We start from the raw sequence: 25,195 nt of genomic DNA on the forward strand, positions 1-25,195 counted from the left end.
CGCATACACACACGCACGCACCCGCACATGAATCAAGCTGTTCATGCCTAATTAATTAGATTACATTATGAAGTCGACAGCATACTGTAGTCAAGTTTTAGACGTGTACATCTAAATAGCGAATTTCACAAGAAATAAGAAAAAACGCACCGCTTCATCCGGGCACTGCTTGTCAAACATGGCGGACAAAATGCCGAAATTTACAAGTTGCATGAAATCTTGCCGATAGATTGTTAAAATGAAATTGAATCCTTGCTTCATTTAGCCAATACATTGGTAATTAGTACCTTTTAGTTCCGCTTCACTGCTTTTGGAACACATCTTGCACGGGCAGGGGAGATTGTTATAAAACGAAGTGCACAAGAAAGCACAAGTCTGTCTTAACATTTTTTGTTTGATAATTTTAATATCTCATTTTAATTTGCAATCATCTCTGATTTTTGATACAGAAAAAAGATCAAATCTTGTAACAGATGATATGAAATTACTTGAAATGATTTTGTAATGCATAAGTTAATAGCAGGTTTTCTATTTTTGAAAATAAAAGCTTGCCCTTTATCCAGTTTTGGATAGTCCAAATAATTGGACTTGTCAAAGAGACATACAGATTGTTTTGGACGGGCAATGTATTTTCCATGATTTCATTCCAAATAAAGGACTGAAAGGTCATAATCCCACTTCATTTCCCTCGCAACTGGTAAAACTGTTTTAAATCTGCCTTCTTTATTTGTAACTGGTGCATAAAAAAAATATGTAAACATTACCCCTCTAACTATCTGTTCTCTAGACCTGCAAATATTGGAGACTGGCGAACAGCTTCCCACTTTTTTATAATGGTCTCTCTCAGATCTACGTCGTTCATTTCAATTGATTCAGTTAAAGGAAATTTTATAGTCTTTATTTTGTCACTATTATTTGATGATCTGGACATATTCATTTCAGGGCTCGACAAATTTTTTGGGAGCAACTCGTCCTGCAGGGCGAGTAGCTTAGAATTTTTACTCGTCCTGCTGCAATATGTACTCGTCCCATAGTTCACTAAAGGCCACAAGTAGATTAGATGACCCTTAAAGATGCACAAGTTAAAAAAAACGATGATAGCCCTCCCTAGCCTAGGCAGTTTTATATTGCACCCCCACCCACTCCAAAGACCAAATGAAAGATTGGACAAGACTGTACAGAATGTATAGAAAAGGGAGAAGATCACATTTATAACTACATATGATCTTTCCATTCTGGTAAACAGATAGATAATTCAAATGAAAATAACCTACCTTTCAATAATGTCCTTATCAGGGATTGAAAAACGAAAAACCACAACAACAATGCTTTAAAGATATAGATTTCTTACATGTTCTGACTCATTTTTCTTTTTTGAAGACATTGTTTATTTTTCACCTCCCTGGCCAAACATTTGCCGAACATTGCATTGTGATATTTTAAAATATTTTGTGATAAAATTTTTGTATTATCTAAAGAACGTTGTTTGTGGAACATACTGGAATCGCCGCACAAGCTTTTAGTATATTTAACAGAACGGAATCAGACAGAATTTAGCTATGCATTCAACAAATCATTATCTGTTTTGCCCATCAAACACACGGGCACTGTTTTACTAGTGAAACTTGAAAAATGGTTAAAAGAATTGAATTTAATTGAAATTTGATTATTTTCTGCTAGAAATTTAACTCGTCCTGCAGGACTAGCATTTCCGGGAGATTTACTTGTCCGGAGTCAATTTTTACTTGTATTTACGAGCGGACGAGTGTTCTGTCGAGCCCTGCATTTATTAAAACTTTTAAAGTTAACATTGAATTGATTTTCATATGATGACATCATAATATGTCTGCTAAATGAAATAGTCTATGATACAAATAGCAAATACTGGACTAACAGTTTAAGTAGTTTATGCCAAATTATGGACTGACAATCATGAATCAAATTTTTTAGCTTTCTACTGCAAACATATGTATTAACCCTTAACATGTTGGAACCAAAAGCAATCAGCCTTTGTCACCAGTATAGAGCCAGACCAGCCTGCACATTTGTGCAGTCTGACCAGACTCTATATTGTTGGTAGCTTTTGTATTTTGATATTGAAATCCCTTGAACTTTGAAGGGACTGTTTCAAATTCGAAGCGAGACAGATCCATTATAGAAATATATAGCAGGCTACAGGTGATATATATATATAACAGATCAACTGGTCTATCATAATTGTTAACTTTTTTGCAACAGTTCTACAAATAAAATTGCAAGTAAACATAACTGATCATGTGAAAAAATTTTAAACCAAAATATATGTTCTAGAATAATTAAAGGAATTATTTATAAATTGCTATCAAATATCATATAAAATAGGGAGTTTTTTCTGCTTGTAAATTCTGTGCATGAACATTTTTACGGAAGTTGGGATAGATAAATTATAAATTATTTACTCACTGTCATACACAGTAAAATACTCTGCAAAATAGCTTTTCTTACAAGTATGTTTAGCAAATTATATATTAAAGAAGTATGAGGCCTCCAGAAAAAGATGATGACTCAATCACAAACTGTATAAAGCTTCAGTTTTTATTGTAACAAGAAAAAAAACATGAAAATAAGGTTAGATAATATAGGCAAGTAAACACTTAAATTGATTATGTACAACAAACTTCTAAAATTTAATTTAATAGAAGACTGTTACTTTATATGTAACTTCTATATTGAAACAATTTATTTTTCAGACTTTTCTTACATAAATTAAGTATAACTTAATGAAATGGATAAAGAATTAGATGGTACTGGAATAAAAGACGAACTGGTTGAAGATGAGGAAGAAATAGAGGAAGATGTAACTGATGATGATGATGAGGGAGATGAAGAAGAAGAAGATGATGATGCTGAAGACGATGACGGGGAAGATGAAGGTATTTTACTGTGGGAATTCTATGCTTTTGATAGAAAAAATATACCATAGATTGAATTTTTGTTGCATAATAAAATAGAAATGCATTTTTATAATAATGCTCCTTGTATTTGAGTTTTAATATTTTTGTTCACAGTGAGTGCATTTTGAATGATTACTTAACTTAGATATATAACATTTGAGAAGCATTTTTTGATACAGTTTCATAGTACTCTTAATTTATTTAAAGCATAGTTTTATTGAAGTTTTTTTGTCATTGTTAAATTAAGATAATAGACAAAGCTGTTTAATATGCTCCCCAAAATTTAGAAATATTTTCATAGAACATGTTGTTAACCTTTCATACCTCATTGAATTTTATTATCCCCCTCCGAAAAATTTCGGCGGAGGATATAGAAATAGTCTCCGTCCGTCCGACCTTCCGTCCGTCCTTCCGTCCAACATTTTTGTCCGGAGCATATCTCTAAAAGTATTTGAGTTATCAACTTGAAACTTCATAGGTGGATAGACCTCATTGAGGAGGAGTGCAGTGCACAAGAATGATAACTCTACCTTGCATGATTTTTGAGTTATTGCCCTTTGTTATTTTTCAAAATTGATTTTTGTCCAGAGCATAACTCCAAAAGCCTATGAGATATTAACATGAAACTTCATAGGTGCATATATCTCACTCAGGAGGTGTGCAGTGCACAAGAATGATAACTCTACCTTTCATAATTTTTGAGTTATTGCCCTTTGTTATTTTTCATACCTAATTTTTCACCTGAGTGGAGCATAACTCAAAAAGTGTTTGAGATATCAACATGAAATGTCATAGGTGGATAGATCTTATTGAGGAGGAATGTTGTGCGCAAGAATGATAACTCTTCCCTATACAATTTTTGAGTTATTGCCCTTTGTTTTTTTTCATGCTATTTTGTCCAGAGCTTATCTGAAAAAGTATTTGAGGTATCAACTTGAAACTTCATAGGTGGATGGATCTCATTGAGGAGGAGTGCAGTGCACAAGAATGATAACTCTACCCTGCATAATTTTTGAGTTATTGCCCTTTGTTATTTTTCATTCTATTTTGTCCAGACTTTATCTCAAAAAGTATTTGAGGTATCAACTTGAAACTTCATAGGTGGATGGATCTCATTGAGGAGGAGTGCAGTGCACAAGAATGATAACTCTACCTTTCATAATTTTTGAGTTATTGCCCTTTGTTATTTTTCATACCTAATTTTTCACCTGAGTGGAGCATAACTCAAAAAGTGTTTGAGATATCAACATGAAATGTCATAGGTGGATAGATCTTATTGAGGAGGAATGTTGTGCGCAAGAATGATAACTCTTCCCTATACAATTTTTGAGTTATTGCCCTTTGTTTTTTTTCATGCTATTTTGTCCAGAGCTTATCTGAAAAAGTATTTGAGGTATCAACTTGAAACTTCAAAGATGGATGGATCTCATTGAGGAGGAGTGCAGTGCTTAAGAATGATAACTCTACCCTGCATTATTTTTGAGTTATTGCCCTTTGTTAACTTTCAAAATTAATTTTTGTCCAGAGCATAACTCAAAAAGCCTTTGAGATATCAAAATGAAACTTCATAGGTGCATAGATCTCACTCAGGAGGTGTGCACTGCACAAGTATGATAACTCTACCTTTTATAATTGTTGTGTTATTGCCCTTTGTTCTTTTTCATACTTAATTTTTCAATTCAATTTTTTTCTCAAAAAGTATTTGAGGTATCAACTTGAAACTTCATAGGTGGATAGATTTTACTGAGAAGGGATGCAGCACACAAGAATGATAACCTACCCTGCATTATTTTTCAGTAATTGCCCTTTGTTATTTTCAGCCATCAGTATTCACATAGGTTTCAAATCTGTAATCACTATAGCCATCAGTTTTCATTACCAAAAGACCTCTTAAAATGGAATTATTCCGCTCTACTACATATACATTCTTCCAATGAGCAAACACATTCGGCGGGGGATGGCCATGTTGACATGGCTCTTGTTTTAATTTGTCATAGCACCTTCATTTCGAATGTTGATACCATCCACAAATCTTTACTTTTGGAGGGGGTGGGGTTGAGGTCACTGAGGGTAATGAGAGATTTTCCTTTTTCCCATCTTTAATTAAGGTGCCATGTTATTGCTTAAGCCTGCTGGTTGATATTTTACCTGTTAGACCAGTGCAGACCAAGATAAGCCGTCATATCAGTGTCATCTGATCATTTTTTGTGCTTTTCTCTATTTTTCAGTTAGTTTATATATCAAAACTTTTCCCAAAGAACAATGAATGGTTTAACCCATATTTAAAGATAGACATTTAGCATGATCAAGTTTAAACTATCAGTGTGTCGAAGTATATTTAAGAAAACCCATTTTTTGCCTAACAGACGAGATATTCTACTGTTTACAGCAGTGTAAGAAATTAGGATTTGAATCAACTAGGCTGGTCGGACTACCAGATTGGAATATTCACTAGCCCAAAAGACATTTTACTAGCATGATTCATTTATTCAAAATATATGTTTATATTGCCTCTGAAAAAGCAGTAGCCTGGTCGGGCTTGTTACTGTGAAAAGTTGGTAGCCCGAGGAGAAATTTAGTAGTCAGGGGCTATCGGACTACTGCTAATTTCGAACACTGTAAATTACACTGGTGCGAGTAAGACACGTTTTACACCCTGTGTAACACAGGTCCCATGCAATTTCTGTCTGAATTATGATTTTTATGTGATAATTAATTAAAAGATTCCTAAACACTTAACATGGGTATATTATTATACTTGTTACATACATGTAGAAGTTGCTGTTTTATAAGTTGTTGAATCTGTTAAGATTAATTGATACTATGATATATCAACACTGATTCAGAATGGGAATCTGAGGAGGAGGCCGATGAAGATAATGAAGGAGAAGAAGGAGAAGAAGGAGAAGATGATGATGATGATGAAGAGGAAAATGAAGACGAAGGTGAAGCGGTGCTTGAAGCTAGTGACAGTGACGGAGAAGGTGGAGAAAGATGCCCTATCTGTTTAAATAGGTTCAAAGATCAAGATGTTGGTACACCAGAATGCTGTGACCATGTTTTCTGTCTGGAATGTATCAATGAATGGTCAACGGTATGTGATATTTTCAAGAATGCCGGGGCCACTGGTTGATAGTCTGTTGATGCTTTTTTAGCTTGACTATTTGAAGAATAGGGAGAGCTATTGAACTCACCTTGGCATTGATGACATAACACTTTGGTTAAGATTTTGTATGCAAGTTGCTGTTGCTATTTAAAACTACTTGAGGGAATTGTTCCAAACTTCTCAAAATTATTAGAGGGCATGATAGGAGGTCACTGATCAAGGTCCATAACTGAAAGTTTTCCAGGCACTTGTTTTACTATAAAGCAATGAGAGTAGTCAAGCACGGTGTCCTACCAACAGCTTTTGTTTACTTGTATTAGTGTAAATTATACTAGAATTATACTAAAAAAAGTAACATTTAGTGGTAATGGAATAGAACTGTAAGTCCACAGAGATTTTCTTTGGGCCAACTTGGGGCTGAAATTCATGACTTAAGACTGCAAATCCCTGCAAAGTAATTGTCTGCTGGTTTATGACTAGAATGATTTTAAAAAACACGTCTGTAAACACAAACAAATACAGAGTAAGGAATGACTATATTATGACTATATCTCACTATAATTTTGTGTATTTTGTTTTTCAGAATGTGAATACATGCCCTTCAGACAGACAAGTATTTAAGCTGATTTTATGCAGGCATGGTGTTGATGATGTCATTTATAAGAAGGTAAGTTGTAAATATGATTGTTTTAAACACCGTTACAAGTACAAATAATTCAGGTGACAAATGTTTCGGCTTGATTTCTGTTATAACCAGAAATCAAGCCGAAACATTTGTCACCTGAATCATTTGTACTTGATTATCAAATATTTAATTTCATATCTCCATTGTACTTTACTGTTAGAAATTGATTTATACTTATTCAATGCAAGCTGGCCTTTTGGAATCCAATTAAAACAGGTGTTTACTCTTTTAGATAGTTTGGTATCCAAGTGTATTAGACAGTGTAATGTATTCTTACACGGAAGGAAATAGTAAATATAACTTTGCTAGGCAGATTTATCCAAAGATTCCTATGTTGTTATATATTTATACATAAGCATCATAATGTGCACATATATTCTAGTCATATCAACTTCAGTTTTTATTTGAATTTTTATAAAAAATAATTCCAAAGTAGCTGTAAGAAAGTAATATGTTGATATAAATATTTCCTAAATAATGAATGACGCATGCCCAAAGTTACTGCTTAATAGTAAATACCCTTCTTAAAAAAAGCAGCGTAATATCTTATTTTGGAACAGTTTATTCTTTTGATGTACCATATTCATGTGTTATCCCTTTCTTCTATGGATAAATTATATTGTCTGAATAATAATATAAAATAGACACATATTACTTACAGTATTATGAAGTTGTTAACATACATTGTAGAATTGTCCAAAGTTTTGAAGAAGTTATGTATGTACTGTTTTAATTGGGAAGATTTTTGCCCATGTTTATTTTCGAGGTGGAGCTATTTAACAGCCAATATAGGTCATATTCTGAGTTGAAATTTTTTTTTCTTCTTGAAAATTTACTGTCAAGTATGATATCCGCATGTCTTGTTTTCATAGGCCTTGTCAATATTTAACAAAGTAACATTAGCGGATGTTTACCAGCAGAAATATGTGTGTCTGTGATAAAAACATAATGTGAGGTTTACTCAGTGATACACCAAACTGACTAATATAGTGAAAACATTGTTTTCATGGTGGTTGATCCGGATATCCTCCCGGGTTATTTATCAGGTCTTTCTCAAGATTGTTCGACCGCTGATTGATTTGTTGATGTTGTGAAACAATATTGCAACGATAACGTTTCCAAACTTTCACTATTTCATTTACATTTAAAGTCATAATGAATTGATACAGTGTTTGAATATTTATAAAGAACGTAAGATTCACTCATTTTGGCCATAAGTCAATCAACACGCTAATTAGATTAACTTTTATAATAACAGCCCAACTTGTTACAAACATTATCATCATTTGATAATCAAATTGATTTATGACACGTGCTATTGAGCAATTATTGCCTGGTTTGTTTTTCACATGTCTGAAAGATACAGACGAAAGAAAACTATTAGTCGAGATAAACAAAGGATAATAGTGTGAAAATAACTGTGGGGGGACTGAAATTTTACATCGAGATACTGAAAATATCGAAATAAAAATATCGAGATAAACAAATATAGCCAATAAAGATAAAGAAGGAAGAAAATCGGGACTTTCAAAGTTTCATCGAGATAACAAAAGATCGAGAAAAGCGATGTCGAGATAACGAAAGTTGACTGTATATTAATCCTATATTCAGATCTGGGTCTTTGTTGTTGTTTTTTGTTGTGTGTACAAGTACCATATTGAATATTGATCTTGCTTGTCATTAATGTCTGAATCTAGTGAAGAACTTTGGATTCTTTTGTGTGAGGAAGCTGACTGATGGCTTTGAGTTATCGTGTTATGTGTTCAAAATTTACAAAATTTTATTGGTAATGTTGTTATTTTATCTTAAAGATAGAAAGACAAAATGACAATGATATCTAAATGACTTTGTCATCTCTTTGCAGCCATGAGATATGTGCATTTTTGTTTTACAAAAAAAAAACATCTTGTTTATTTATATTTTTTGGAAAAAAAACTTAAATTTTACATATTTATGTGATTTGTATAATCTTCTATTTCTAGATCACAGTTGCTGATGTTAACAAACAAAAGGAGGAGGAGGAAGAAGAGGCGGAGCCAACCTATTGTGAGGTGTGTCATGCATGTGACAGGGAAGACCGCCTACTTCTATGTGATGGGTGTGACTTGGGTTTCCATCTCGAATGTCTGACTCCTCCCCTCAGAGAGGTGCCTGTAGAACAATGGTTTTGTGCAAACTGTGCAAGAAGAGATGGTAATACTTCTGAATTTTAATTTGGATATACTCAGTAGTAACCTGAATTTTATCTAAACATTTGATCATATATATCATATATATATATTTAACTATCATGCCATGCCGTTCATGTTTAACAATGTTAAATGCCTTGCCCATTATCACTGTGAATCTGAACCCTGCGAGAGACTTGAATTCAGTTTTGATAGTAAGCTATCCAGCTGGCTTGATTAAGATCAGTGGTTATAGGCATAACTTAGGTGTCTTCTCATTCCTGAAATAATGGAAAGACACCATAGGTCATAGATGTGCCCAGTAAAGATGAAGATCAGGCAGCACGTCTGAGAAACCTGATCATGGTTTGCACTGATAACTATTAAAGTCAGTAGATATTTTGAAAATTTCTCTTAAGTTTATTAATTGTAATGCCCTGTTTGAAAGATGGACACAAATGGTTTAAAATATCAAATGTAATGAAAGATATAACTATTACTTTTTATCCAGGAGAAGATGCTGATTATTTACCACATGCATCTCGGTATAGAAGACAGATTCCTCGTACCCTGGTCAGTGAGCGTGTACGTAGTGCAATAGAAGAGATACGAGTTAGACGGACACAGAGAATGCAGCAGTTAGCCTCGTCAGATGAAGTTTGTATTACAGTTAATTAGATACATCATCATATTTGTTTTCATTTTGACACAATTATGTCCAGTTTATGAAATAAAGGAGATGAGTAATGTGAACTGTGAAATCTTTATACCCAAACCACAAAGAGATGGCTGTGAAGATTTGCCATAGCCAGAGCCAATATTGTGGCATTTATGGCTTTAAAAACATCTATAAATGTGTATTATGATTTGAAAAAAAAAAATAACCTCTTGAATCGGTTTGTTTAATTTCCCCAAATCTCTTGTGGTTACCCTTCTAACACATGCAAGGTTTGTTAAAATAAATGGGGAAATAAATACTGATACATGTGGGCAAGAATTAGTTTAAATGCAGTGTGTAGTGGTTATCTAATAAAATTATCCAATTGCTGAAAAATGATACCTACCTGTTTTGCTGATACAATATACCCAAAGTCTTTTTCTCTTGATTATTTTTTTGTTTTCTTGAATCTGCTGGCTTATTTAGTCAGTGCTTTTAGTATTTCTTTGAATATAATGTCAAATACATGTTAGACGAGTTAAATTTTTATGAATTGTTTGCTTAAATAATTACAAAGGTAAAAGTTTTTAGATTGTTTCTGAATATCAGTTTCAAACTTGGTGTGTTGAAATCTTTACAAAATGTTAATTTGAATAATTATCCAAGTTTAACTCATGTCAAAAGTATATTCAGTATGAAAATACAGTTTCACATCTGTTTCAAAAAAAAAATGTTTTCAAGAAGATCTATTTAGAATCCTTCTCTGTTAACATGACCTAATTTATTGTTACTTTTTGCAGGATGAGTTGGCTGAGAGTGAGAATGAGCCTGAAATGGAAGACACTCCCCCTGTAGCAGCAGCAGCAGCATCAACTTCTAGTCCAGCTAAAAAATCACCCATTAAAAAACCTACAACAAAACGAAAAACTCCCAGAAAGTACAGGAGAAAGAAGAGAAAAACTACCAAAAGAAAACCAAGAACCACAAAGGGAACTTCCACAACAAAGACAAGAAAGAGGAAAACTACAAGGAAGAGAAAAACAAAAAGGAAAGGCAAAAAAGGAAAGAAATCCAAGGTGAGCTTATGTTACTTTGTCCGGCACATAAGTCTGAAACTATAAGAGATATTAACATGAAACTTTGGGGCGTCCTTGGCCGAGTGGTTAAGGTTGTTGACTTCAAATCACTTGCCCCTCATCGCTGTGGGTTCGAATTCCGACAGGGACTTTGGATTCTTTCATGTGAGGAAGCTATCCAGCTAGCTTACGGAACGTCGGTGGTTCTACTCAGGTGCCTGTTTGTGCCTGAAATATGCACGGAAGGGCACCTGAGGTCTTCCTCCACCAGTAAAGCTGGAACGTCGCGATATGACCTATACTGTGTCGATGTGACGTAAAACCCAAAACAAACAAACAAACATGAAACTTTGTAAGTAGTTGGAGAGATCTTACCTGGTAGAAGTACAGTGCAGTCTGAAATTTCAGTTCAGATTAACTAAATAAGATTAAATAAACTCAAATAGTGAGAGCATCAGATTTGTAACCCATGGATTTCCTGTTTGATCCTTGAGTGAGGGGAATTTTCTCCTTGACAGTTTATCTTGGGACATTGAATCTAAAAGTCATTTTTCTCTCACTGCTGATTCAATAATCATATATTGTAGCAGATAGATTGGTAGCTACTGGTTAGTTTCATTGGAAAGCAGGTAAGGTGAACAGACCATAGAGATATCACTAAAAATTTGTAAAAATATGGAACTGAAATAGTTAAAAGTTATGGCATAGTAAATAAAAAGGCCTGCAATTATTTGAAGTAGTCCAAATTTAGAATATCAAAAAAAAATTTGATGACAGGTTATTAATCCAATATAATTGGTTCGAACATAACATATATTGCAAACAACGGCTCATAAATATGCAATGTTACAAACATGCTGTATTATACGTGAAAACTAAGCTTGGTATTTGATAAACACTTGCAATATAAATACTATCTTTCACACTGTAATAGAATTTAACAGACCAAATTAAAATTCAAAAGCAATTGTGTACATGGCTGAAAAACTGGCTTGGCTTGAAATTTTAAAGCACCATAAAGAGATCCATATTTAAAATTTCTATTATAATTATTATTTTTCAGAGACTAGCTCGTACAGCTAGACCGGCAACTGTGACTTCTGTGAAGACTCGGATAGCCGGGGCTCTAGGTATAATAAACCCTCCCCCAGGCCGTACTATACCGATTCAGAAGACAAAGCAAGAGAAGACGTTAGATATGCAGAGGACAGATATTGGAGCTTCTTCCCTCTCAATATTTGGACATAAAGACCAAATAAATTTTTATGAAGAGTATGATTTTATAGTTTATGCTACTTGTACTATAAGTTAACTTTGAGAGTTAATCCAACTGAAACAAGAGTATTGTTTTTTTTTTATCGCACAAATCATGTTAATTTTAAACAAGTTAAAAACATATTTTCAGTTTAGAAATCTTTATATTAGAATTAAGACCTAAAGAATGTTTTCTTATGAATTTATAACCTATTTAATGAACCTTAATTAAATTAGGGGTTTTTGTATAAATTAAACAAGAAGCTCTCATATTCCGGAGGAAATAATGGCAAGGAAAGCTAGTCTTGACCTAAAAGACTTAATGAAAAACATTTTCTCCTATGCTTATTTTGTTTGGTTCAGTTATGGCACTAATTTTGTTGTTAAAATTTGACCTAAAATAATTTACAAGTTGGCCAACTTTCTTGTTACTTGTTACTTGCTAATACTATTTTCACATACTGTGTAAAAGTACTAAAACATTTGTTGATTATGTATGTTTGAAATTCACAAGTGTTATGATTTCTTGACAAGGAAAGATAAATAGGGAACAATAAAATGTCTGTGCATTTATTTTTACACTCTTATTTACACCTTTTTTCAGTGAACAAGATGAACCTAGTACCAGTACCAATGCAACTAGTGGATCAGGGGAAACCAGAAAATATTCCAGACTTGCTCTTTCATCATATAAACCTATAGGCCGGGTACCAACTCTGTAAGTACAAACAAACATGTTTTGTCTTAAGTTTTTTCTTGATTTTTACTTTTTTTCTCCCCATTTTGGGTTTGTTTATTTAAATTTAATAATAAAATTCATTTTTTTAAATTTAAAATTTTTTGGGGCCCGCCCTCCTTAAGACCAAAAACCCCTTTTTTGGGAAAAATTAAAAAAAAAGTACTAGTAGTAAAATTTCAACCAAAAAGACAAAAACCCAAATTTATTTTTTTTTCTTGGTTATAAAGTTTGGTTGTATGTAAAAAGGGGAAAAAAATTTTAAAATAAATTTTCAAAAAGAAAAAAAAAACCCTTTAATCTTTTTTTTGAAAAGGGAAAATTTAAAAACTTTTTTTAAAAAAATTAAAATTTAATAAAAGAAAAAAATTTAATGATTTTTTCTTTTGGATGGCCTTTAAGATAAAATTTTAAAAAAAATTAAAACCTTTTTTGGGGGCCGTTTTTTCGTTTTTAAAGGGAAATTTTTTAAATAAAAATAAAACCAATAACAACCTTTTTTAGACACCTTGTGAAATCAAGTGTCAAAGCATTCAAGCAGATAATAACAAAATTTAAGATAAGATAGGTGTTGACATTTGATATCAGTGGTCTCAATACTGGGGTCAAATAAAGAATAAAACAATGAATTGGGACTGAATCTGGTGGTCTTAAAAGTGGATAAGCAGGGTGGTCTTAATTCTGGATCATGTAACCATTGATATAAAGAACAGAAAATTCTGTTCCTTTACAAAATGGTCTTAATAGCGGGGTGGTCTTTATTCCGGGGTGGTCTTAAGTAGGGATTCTAACTGTATTGTCTGTCAGTGGAACTCTTTTTTTTCGAAAGTAAATGTTACAAAAATGTTACAGATGAATTTTTTTTACATTATTAATGGGAAGAAAAAATAATTCTGCAATTTGATTGTTTCCTTTTGGATTGTTTCCCTTTTACTAGAAATAACTTTATTTAGAAAAAAGGTATGAAACGTTATTTTCTGAGTGATATATCTGTTGTGTTTTCAGTTTCCCTGTTAAAAAGAAGAAGAAGATTGTGATAAATACAATGCCAGGAGCTTCTGGTGGTAGCCTTGACCTTCTTGGTTCTATCATGCAAGATCAGGATAAATTACGCCTAAGCAGCAAAAATCTAGTTATTCAGAGAGATGGTTTGTATAAATACCTTTTTATACCAGTTTAATTACTTACATTCATTACTTAGAATCTTGTGTGCAGAGTTCTTATATGACTCTAATTACATAGAATCTTTTGTGCAGAGTTCTAATTTGATAAATGTACTATAATATATGCACATGGCAGCACACATGCATATATAAAAGTACACAGAAGTCTTGGCTTGATCTATTTATTTGGACAAGAACTCATTTGTGTGCATTAATTATTTGTTTTTCTAAACCTGACACAGTTTTATAGATTCTTACCTGCTGTCTTTGTGGAAGAAGATACAATGTTTTCTCTTTGAATATCCCCTACTACACTAAATATCTTTAATGGACTTGTCAATCTGGAGAAACTAATGCATCATTTTTATATGCCTTCGAAAAAATTGGATATATAATTAGAAAGCCCCTGGCAGGCTGCACATGCCCAATTTTGTCCGGAGCATATCTCCTACATGGAGGGATTTTAATGAAACTGTTAATCAGATATGTTCAACACTATGAGAAGCCATGTCGCGCACTTGAACCATGGTCACACTTAGATGGGTTTCATAAAAGCTTGGTTCAAATGTTTACCATTTGTCGTATGCTAAATTCAAGTCCTTGTGGCCAAAGTAAAGGTCACACATAGAGGTCATATTACAGATAAAAATATGAAGATGTGTATAGGGACCATTAAGTCATCATGATTGTAACACAAATGGTCATTATCATGACTATGGCTGTGACACATGTAATTTAGGTCAATTTATGCAAAGTCATTGTCACTTAAGATGATGAAATATCCAGAGTTTGTCTGGAGCATACCTCCTACATGCACGGAAGAATTTTTATAGTACTTTATAGAAATGTTCACCAGCATGAGATGTATTGCTTCATTCATGACCCAGGTCTCTAGATCAAAGCTCAAGGTCACACTAATTGAAAAATACTTGTCCAAAGCAAAATTTCTACATTCATAGGGGGATTGTAATATTACTTGGCACAAATGTTCACCATTGTGAGATGGAGTGTCACACATAGAATTCAGGTCACTGAGGCCAGGGTGAAGGTCACACATAGAGGTCAAAGTTCAGATAAAATGCAAAAATGCATATAGGGACCAACATGCTTGCCACATTTCTTATCACCCACATCTCCACCTAAAGTTTTTGTGACTGGTGTATTTTGTGACACTGTTACCTTTGTTTAAATATCAATGTACAGTGCACCATTAGACAGAAAGAATTTGATGTCTAATGTTGTTCTTTTGTGATAGAATGTGCATCCTCAGTGGCGGCCAGCTGGCTAAAAGTTATATGAGCCATGTCACGACAAAACCAACAAAGATGAAAAGTACAGCTAAGAAATTATCCAACTTACATTTGGATTAGAAAGAAAATCTTCATGTGTTAATTCTGGATACACATATATATGTGTAATTTTGAAGAAAGCTTTCTTCTCTAGGAAAACTTTTGTAAAAGAAGATAAAATTTTATATACTTTATGTTAATTGATCTGTTAGCAATATTATGAGAATATTGAAGTTAAGATATTGATGCAAATGGTATTTCAATGTCTTTAGTCTTTAATTATTTTTCAGGTTCCTTAACTGAGAAGCCTGGTGATACACCTTTGAAAACTTCCAGCAAAACATCTGACATAAGTCCTAACTCAGGTTCTTCTCTATTCAAATCATCTTTCACTGCTGTGGACAAGTCCTCTAGCAAACAACCATCAGTTCTCTCATCTCTAAAATCTGAATCATCAGAAAAGAATCTGCAAGAAGATGAAGAATATGATCCAGCTTTCCCAACTGATGAAGTTGATGATGACATGGAAAATGGCGATAAAGATAAGAACAAGAAAGAAAGTGAGGACGAGTACGACCCTGCTCATCCTACTGATGATATCAGTTCTGATGAAGATATTGCTGACAAGTCTATAAGTAATATTGCAGATAATGATAGTCAAGTTAAAGGTACAGAGGAAGCATTTGGTGAAAAAACAAAGAAGACTTTGGAAACAATACATGTTAAAAACGAATCAAGGAAAGCTCCAAGTGAGGAACCTTGTGTGAAAGTAACAGGTTTGACAGAAAAATCTTCTGGCAAAAGTGAAAAGGTGTCAAAATTAAAAGACTCCGCTATTTTTAGTGATATTGAACAAGATAAATGTAGCGTTAAGAGTAAAGATAAGTCTTATGTTGAAAAGAAAGATTCTGATAAAAAGACTAGTCCTGAAATTTCATTGTCAAAACAAGAGAAAGCACCTGAAAATTCTAGCTCAATAGAGAAAAAGGAAAGCCCAATTAAGAAATCTCCTAGCATAAAAATTACTGAATCAAACAAAAAATCTTCAGTAAAACCATTTGAAATATCAAGAAAAACACTATTTGAGAAACGTAGGTTGTACGGTGGGGAAATAGATTTTTCAGAGGATGTAGACTTTAGTGAAGGTGCTTTTCCAGAGACATTCGAATTAAGTGTGAAAAGAATTGAAGAAGTTTTTAAAGGTACTAAAAGTAAATTAGAACCAAAACCTGTTGAAACAGAAGTGTCAAAGGAAGAAACTGGAAAATTGGAGAAGGAAAACATTCAAAAAGAAAATTCTGAGAAAGATAAATCAGACAAAGATAGCCAAGGAAAGTCAGATAAGGAAATCACCACTAAAGAAACGAAGGAGAGCAAAGTTGTTCAAGAAGAAAAAATTAAAATTAAAGTTGAAAAAGAAAGTAAGGAAAAGTTAAAGTTTACAGGGAAATTTAAACCTATCAGTTCTAATTCAGAAGAAAACGTAGGGACAACAAAAATTTCAGTTAGTGATAGATTTAAAAAACTTAGTACAGAAAGAACTTCTCCTGAAATATCAAACTTGGAGGAAGAAGATCCTATACATGAAATGAGGAAGCTAGATAAAGAATTAGACCTTGAATTTGGTAATGCAGACTTTAGTAAAAAGAAAGAAAAGGATAAAGAAACTAGAAAAAGTAAAAGAAAAGTCAGTTTAGATGAAAATGAAGGTGAAAATGTTAGACATAGAAGGGAATCAAAAGAAAATCGTGAAAAGAGAAAAACAGACTCTGATTATAAATATGCTTATGAAGAAAAGGAGGAAGGTGAAGTAGATGATGAGTACAGACTTAAAGACAAGAAGAAACGGGATAAGAAAAAGCGAAAAGTTGACAAAGAAAGAGATAAATATTATGAGGAAAAAGGTGAATCTGATTTGGACAGAAGAATAGTGATTCAGGTAACTCAAAATAATGATGATAGAACAGTATGGGAAGAAGAGGAGAGACAAAGGAAAAAGCGTGATAGGGAAGAAAGAAGAAGAGATAAGGAAAAAATGAAGGAAAATGAAAAAGACAGTAAAAAGGATAAAAAGCATAAAAGACTTCGATCACGAAGTAGATCTCATGATAGAAGGAATAGATCTAGATCTAGGGATAAAAGAAGATCAAGATCTAGATCCAGAGATAGAGAACGGTCTAGAGATAGATCACGTCGAAAACGTAGAGACAGAAGTAGGTCTAAGTCGAGAGATTGGTCACATGATAGATCAAGAAAAAAGAAGAAAAGGGAAAGAAATAGGAGTAGAGACAGAGAAAGGGAGATAAGTAGGGATTTAAGTAGGGAAAGAGAATGGAGTAAGGATAGAGATTGGAGCTCAGAAAGAGGTAGAGACAGAAGCAGAGGGCGAAGTAGAGATAGGAAGAGAAGTAGAGAGCATTCAGAGGATAAGGTAGATATTTTTGGGAGATCTAGAAGTCCTTTTACCAGAAGAGAATTCCTCAAAGAAAAGCAAAATCTGACTCCTAGAAAGAAACCAAGGCAGCATATAGAAGATGATGATGATGTGATTTTGTTAGATTCTCCTCCTCCAGCTAAGAAACCAACATATGATGAAGTGTCTTCTAGTGAGTCTGAAAAAGAAATTCAGACAGAGACTAAAAAAATAGAAACTATATCGAGAATTGAGGTAAAAAATATTAGTGCTAGAGAAGCCCCTGCTTCCTTTGTAGAGGCTGATGACAAAGAGGAAGAATTTGATAGTGAGCCTGAAGAAACTGAGCAATTTCAATATACTGACAGGGATGAGTTTTTAGGGCAAAATAAAAGTAAGCAGATGAGACAAAATTTGATAACTATCGGTGTAAGTGGCAATGATTATGATCCTGCAAATCCCACTGGCGCTTCAAGTCCGGCTCCTCCGCCTTTGCCAGAACCCATGTCAGTGCCAACTCCTCCATTACCCCCCAGTGGAGATTTTACTCAGTTTCCGCCTCCACCCCCTGGTCCTCCACCACAAGGCCCACCGCCTGGGAGTGTAATTCTTCAGGAACGCCCCCCTATGCATGTTCAAGCAAGTGCACCACAAGGGCCTGGCATTCTTGGTGAGGGTCCTATTATTCTGCAGGGGCCTCCACCGCCTATTGAGGCAGGTCCTCCAGGCATAATCCAACAAAGACCTGCTATGTCAGTACCAGTAAATATCAATGTTTTGCCTCCAGGTTTTCACAGAGGACTGCCTCCAACAATTACTTCTCAGAGGCAGCTTATTGTTAGCCCTTTGCGTCCAGGAGCACCAAGACTTCAGAGACTGGCAAGTCCTGGAGGTGTACGCTTTGGTTGGCAGGTTACAACAACTTCAGAAGTGATCCCTAGTCAGTTTGGATCAAGAATACCTTCCCCTGCTGGTATACCAGGTCACCCTATGATGAATGGTCCTTTTGATGGTCTCCCCCCACCTCATTCAGAAGCCCTTCCTCCACACAATTTAACACCAGGTCATCCACAATTTCCTCCCCCCTCAGTAACACTAGGGGAACCTCCTCATTTGCTAACTATAAAGACTGATACTCCTCCACCAAACATTGTTCAGATCCCTGTAGAGATGAATGATGCACCTAGACATTTACCACCACCTGGGCCAGAACCTCAATTAATTCATCTAGGTCCAGATCCAAGAGCCCCTCCCCCTCGTTTACCAATACCATTGTTACCATCTGTATCAGAACCTCCCCCAATGTCAGTAATGGTTTCAATCCCTCCTCCTAATTCCAGTTTAATGTCAATACCACCACCTGGTACAATTTTGTCAGATCCCTTCCAGAGATCAGGCACTCCTCCAAATTCAGTCTCAGCAATTCTTGGTTTGGCTCGAATGGGTTCAGGCACAATGCCAGTAGTATCTTCTGCAATGTTACCTGGACTTTCTTCTTCGGCATCAATGGTAAATGGAGACAGTCTGAATAATGGAAATAAATTAAAATCGGAAGGAACTATACATGAATTAGAGAAAATAAGTGAGCTTCTAAACACACAGGCTCATTTAATGGTTATTTCTAAGGATGGACGACACTCTAGTGATAAAATAGGTAATAATTCAGATAAATCTGGAATACCCATGAAAGCAGAGGATGTTTTCAAAGTGCCACAAGTGCCAATAGGAAAGTCTGGCGCTAAACCTGATGTAGATGCTACTGAAGTTATTGATATGGATATGGGTTCTCCAATTAATGAAGAAGGAAATATTGAGTTACCAGTGTCACCTCAGTTTGATAATCTAATTGATAATCCTGAGGACTTACTGGAAGAAGATTTCAATAAAAAGATGCAAAAACTACATGAAAAAGTTGAAAAAGAGGTAGTTAAGGACAAAACATTAACTCCAACTAAGAATAAAGATGTGAAAGATTTAGAAAAGAAAGACTCTCCATTTAAGAATAAGGATGAGAAACGTAAACGCTCATCGAAGGAGAATAAACATGAAAAATCTTCACATAAATCACACAGGCACAAAACAAAAGCAAAACCAGACAAGGATTTGAAAGAGAAAGCGTTGAAGGATGCACACTTAGATCTTGATACTCAGGAAGTTCCTTCATCTGCGGTGGATATGACAATAAAAGAAAAGGTAAATAAGTTGATTATGTTATTTAAGACAACATTCAGCTAAAACAATAAGATTTCATTCATTATTGTACTTGGCAAAGCGTCTTTAGTGTGAATCTTTATAATAGCCCCTTGAGCTTTAAATGAGTGAAAGTTACTATGTAACAATTGCTTTGGGACATCTAGTCTATTTGTCATTTGTCTCTCGCCACTAATTCAGATATCTTTTAGCACTATTAGTCTGTAACTTGCAAAGAAATTAGTAATAACTGGTTAGGTATCCAGTAAAATTGGATAGGTCCTACTGCTGAGATATGACTTAAACATGGTAAAAGTGGGGGAAAACATTACAACAAACAATATAATGCCCCAATTAAAAATTAAAATATCAGTTGCTACATTGGATTGGTGACTGTTCTTGCCTGGTACAATGCACAGAGGAAGTCTGAAGTCTTCCTCCACTTAGGTAAGTGAGGAAGTCACCAAATGACCTGAACAAACTGTCATTGAACAGCTATATTTAAAAAAGTTTAGTTTGCTACAGTATATGTCATTTATCTAGAAAAAGGCATGAATATGAAGAAAATTTATAAATTTAAGGGTCATATTTCATTTTAAATTGTCAGTTTCTTCAAAGGATTTACTTTTGTGGGTGTTGTGTATTTCAAAATAAAAACAACAAATATGATAAATGTTCATGCTTTTAAACATTTAAATCCTCATTAGATTTTCTTAGTCGACAATAAAGTTTTAATTTCGATATCAACTAACATACGCACATTTAGGAAAGGTGATTATTTCTTAGTATCTAAGAAACAAGCTTTAATAAACAGGTGATATATTGCTTAAAATGATGTAAAATGGGCTTGGAAAAAAAATTCTTGAGACAATCTTGCTTTATGTGTCTGAATAAATCAGCACTGTTAATGGCAGTCTCGTATTTACATAGACTTTTAATGATGGTAGAATTAAAAGGAGTGATCAGCATTAAACCACAAAAGCTTTGTTATAATACTTGTATTATTTATGTGAATTTATATATGTATCAGGGTCTTGAAAATTATTACATTGCTGGTATGTAGACTCAGTAGTAATTTCTATCTAGTTCAGGTATTTTTTGTCTCAAAGATATTATCTTAGAGATGCAGATAGGTGAAGTTTTAGATAAAATTACGATCAAAAGTTAAAGAAATGTGTAAAAAATTCACATTGCATGTAACACATAACATTCTTTAGATAAAATGTGACTGATAATGAAACTGATAATGCTACCTTATAACTAACAAAGCAAAATTTTTTTTCTCATACTTTTACATATTCAAGGTTATCTTCACAGATTTTTAATACTTGATACTTCTTTTGACAATATTTTCCCATTTAAAAGCTTGACAAAATTGTCTAAACCCCACCCACATAAAAAAAACAACCAAAAAACATCAACACCATGTACTTCAAGGCATGCAGCTTTAGCATCTCATGTGATCAAATCTTCATATATCTCTCAAAATTACAGTATCTTAAAAAGCTGCATTTACAAGAACGTGTTGTAGAAGAAGTCAAGATGGCAATCAAACCGTTCTACTCGGGAAAGAAAATCAACAAAGACCAGTACAAAGACATTCTCAGGAAAGCTGTCCCTAAGGTAATTCATAACACAAGCTCTACATGTATTTGAGATTAGACATGCCATATATAAATGTTTGAAGAGTCAATCAGTAAATTAACGCACTTCAGTAAGAATAAACTGTTCTATTGTTTTACTGCGTATTTAAGCATTAGATCAGAGTTCTAAAATTTTTGCTCAACGTTTTGATGAGCAAGCATAGTAAATAATCATGACATACTTGATGGTGTGACATTGGAATTATGGCCCCTTTCCTACTTTTGTTTTATCATTCCCTCCAATACTAAGGGTAAAAGTGGATTGCACAGCTCTTGTTTTTTTTTATTCAGAAATTTATATAGATTGATATTGTACCTTTTATGAATATCCATGAAAGATCATTGCTGACTGGCCTTTTCTACAAGAAATTTTATCCTTGATCTAGGGAATAAAAAGCAAAACAACTGTATTACTTCAATAACTACTTTTTTGTGCTTGAAAATAAAACTTTAAGTTTACTTCTTTGTAGATATTTCCAACCACTAGTCCTAATGCATTTTGGTTTGATGCCCAAAATGTACTGTATTACTAAATTTTATTATAACTTGAATTATTATTATTTTTTTTTTTACATTTTCAGATCTGTCACAGCAAGAGTGGGAACATTAATCCAAATAAGATAAAAAGCCTTGTGGAAGCTTATGTAGAGAAATATACAAAATCTAACCACTCTCATGATGAAACTTTTCCCTCACCGGAGGTTAATGGTGATAGTGCCAAAACAAAAGTGACACGATGATGTTTGTCTTGTTGTTAGTGTATTCACTAAATGTGAAAATTTCATATTAGTGGTATAGAAAAAATGTGAAGATTTAAATAAAAAATGTGAAAGTAGTGAAATGTGAAAATGTAATGTATGTTCAAGACAGCTTATTGTTATAAACAAAATGAATGAAAAATGTGAATTTTAATAGTACAATAATTATAATTAGAGAATAATTGTGTGTTTTATACGCAAAATGAAGAATTTTTGCTGAAATATGAAGGGGTTTTTCCACAACAATCGTAGTTATATGAGTAATGTGGTGAAATTTAGTTTTGTTGTTTGAAAATATATGTTTAACTATTTAACATGAAAACTACATGTTATAATTTTTATCAGCAGCATCTATGTGTAATTTGCTGAATGAACCATTAAATGGGATATTGAAAAACAAAATAATGATACGATTCAGTTTTCATATATATTTGTTTGGTTTTGCCATATTTTTCTGTAAAGGACTTTTTGTAATTTAACCTTTATGATCATTTTCATATTTTAATACAAAGAAATGTCTCGTTATTCGTTGTGGAGATATTTTTTATCACTTATTAGCTAAATATCTGAAATGAACTTGTCCATTTTTCAATCTGGACTAAATCTTTATCACTTATTTAAGGGAAAATTTCAAAATACACACAGATGAATAGCAGCGAGGGAAGAAACTTGTTATACAGGTAAATTCAGTGGATGCCAGCAGTTTAACAATTATTTTATTTCATGAATAACTGAATTTTTTATTTTACGTTTAGAACTATAACACACTTTTATCACAATTTTCATTTGATGGGTGAAGGACTGTAAATCTTTCTTAAAGATTTCTTTGAGTTATTGCCCTTTAGTGATATTGGAACAGCAGATACTGTAGTGAAAATGTTGGCTGGATTTATATGTGCAAGCAATATTTTTTGTTAGACTAAATCTATGAAAATATGAGGCGAAATTAATGAAAATATGTTTTCTATTTTTAAATTTCAAATAAATTATTTAAATATCAGCAAATAATGAAAATACTTGCACTGTACAGAGTCATACTGTACAGTATACAATTGTTTTGCAGCAATATCTTCAGATACTGTGTCATTGATAAAGATTTTGAACATTTTTAGCATTTTTGTAGACATTTATTTTACATTCTGTTGAATGGGATACGGTTTATCTTCCTTTGAAGAAATATATAAATGTAATGCATTTAGGTGATTAAAGCGTGGGCTGAAGATGATTGCGGATGTTATGTAATATATTTTTGCTTCTAGAATTTTTTTCCTCATTTTTTTTAAATGAGTGATTTCTTAAGAAAGATTGTGTGGTTATTTTTTTTGTATATGTCAATAGTGTTATTATATATAGACTGTAAAATATACGCGTGTCTCATTGTATATTGCCAGTGGTGCTTGCAGAATACTTTTTATGATATTTGTTATGTATTGTCTATTATTCTTGTCTTTCTGTTGCTCCGCTGCTTTAGAATTTTTTTTCTTATTATGAGCTGAAATCTGAAAAAAACGTATACATTGTATAAAATTATGCAAAAAGATGGCCAATTTTTTTTAAAAGCCTGTCTACTTTATTAATCCCATAACCAGTGATGATTAATTGAGAAATGGCAATTTTTTTAAAGTACTTTCTAATTTTTTTAGTGTTTTAGGTTTTGCTATGTTAATAATATGTTTATTATTAATAAATTTAAACTGCCCTGTATGAAGTCATATAACACCTAATCCAGCCTCGTTTCAAAATATTTCGAGTCATTAAAAACGGACCTTATTTCTGTATATGTAAATTTCATGGTATTCAAGGGAAGTAATCATGATATTCAAAATTAGTTCTAGATAAAAGTGCAGAAGAAAGTATTGCCTCCCTTATTATACCACTACACATGTATATTGTACTGTGATCTGTCAGTGCACTTCATTGTCAGAATGCTGATGTTTTTATCATACCCATTTGTATTATATGATCATGGAAAATAAAATTTTCAAAATGAGACATATATTTTTTATTCTGCTAGCCTATCCTTTTGCTATAGATAATATTTACACGCGTCCTCACTTGCTGTAAACTAGAAATTGTTGTTGAAAATACTAGGAGTATGTGTGAAAGATGACCTAGTGGTTAAGGTGTCTGCCTCTCAACCGAGGGATTTTTGGTCGGAGCTCTACTCGGTCACCACCGTGTTTCCTCACACAAAACTGGTACTATAAGAACCTGACTCAAAGTTTCAGTTTACACCATAATTGAGAAGTAAAAATAATTAAAAGTAATTGTGATTGAGTATTCAACTTAATATGGTATTTGCCGTATCTTGTAAGGTCACATCCCATCCCCATTTCTACTAGCTAAAATTGCGTTGCCAATCGTTACTAAACATTAACAGCTACATTGTGTATAAACAAATACGTCACGCGTATAAAAAAGAAAATGATTAAATGAAATGTAACACAATATCTTTGGACTGAAACAAAGTTCAACACCAACTCAAAATGAAAATGCAACATAAACTATGTGGAGTATTGAATACAATTAATTGTATTGGGTGACACTGATATTGTCAAAGTTTATCAATCTCATGGTATGTTTTTTGGTCTAATATAATTAGATAGAGTAGAGTTTCTTTGTTTAAGATTTATAGATTGATGGTTTTGTTTGTACAACACGCGAGAGCTAAGTAATATTTGTAGAAGCTTTGCCCATCCTCTAAAAAGTTTGTTGACAAATTTCTCGTAAGATTTTAGCAAGATAATGCGAGTGACAAATGAAGACCTGCTGTACAATAAACAAATGTAATACGTACTGATATCGTGATCCCTAGCTATGCTATCGAAACACGAGGCTATCTGATTTGTACGAGGGGGCGTATCCCCCAAGTATTAATCTGATTGCCGTGTATTTTGATGTTCTTTCTCTTTTGTATCATAGTCAAGCATAAAAACACGTTCCCTGTTGTCACAATATGAAAACCCAGAAAAAAGAAACCAATGGACGAGCTTCTGAATATGATATTTGTATTGCTTTCCTATTCTCTGCCGTCACAATAAGTAAACCCCAGCAAAAATGAGCCAATCAATGGGTATGCTCTGGAGTGCGGGTAACTAATACCTGCATGTATATGTATACGAT

General features: G+C 33.3%; 1 protein-coding gene across 1 annotated transcript; it reads left to right on the plus strand.

The window, feature by feature from the left end:
- Positions 1-132: 132 nt before the first annotated feature.
- On the plus strand, positions 133-24,064 carry LOC132733279 (PHD and RING finger domain-containing protein 1-like). The gene is made up of 13 exons (XM_060719890.1): positions 133-276; positions 2,730-2,912; positions 5,780-6,027; positions 6,623-6,706; positions 8,707-8,917; positions 9,404-9,549; positions 10,351-10,626; positions 11,690-11,898; positions 12,485-12,598; positions 13,622-13,764; positions 15,359-19,674; positions 21,166-21,294; positions 21,896-24,064. Exons 2-13 carry the CDS (start codon positions 2,765-2,767, stop codon positions 22,052-22,054), a joined length of 6,183 nt encoding a protein of 2,060 aa, XP_060575873.1. The 5' UTR covers positions 133-276; positions 2,730-2,764; the 3' UTR covers positions 22,055-24,064.
- The last annotated feature ends 1,131 nt before the right edge of the window (positions 24,065-25,195 follow it).

The sequence above is a fragment of the Ruditapes philippinarum genome, unplaced genomic scaffold (genome assembly GCF_026571515.1).
Source record: "Ruditapes philippinarum isolate M1 unplaced genomic scaffold, ASM2657151v2 ctg2634_1_1_1_1, whole genome shotgun sequence".
In the NCBI taxonomy this organism is placed as follows: domain Eukaryota; kingdom Metazoa; phylum Mollusca; class Bivalvia; order Venerida; family Veneridae; genus Ruditapes; species Ruditapes philippinarum.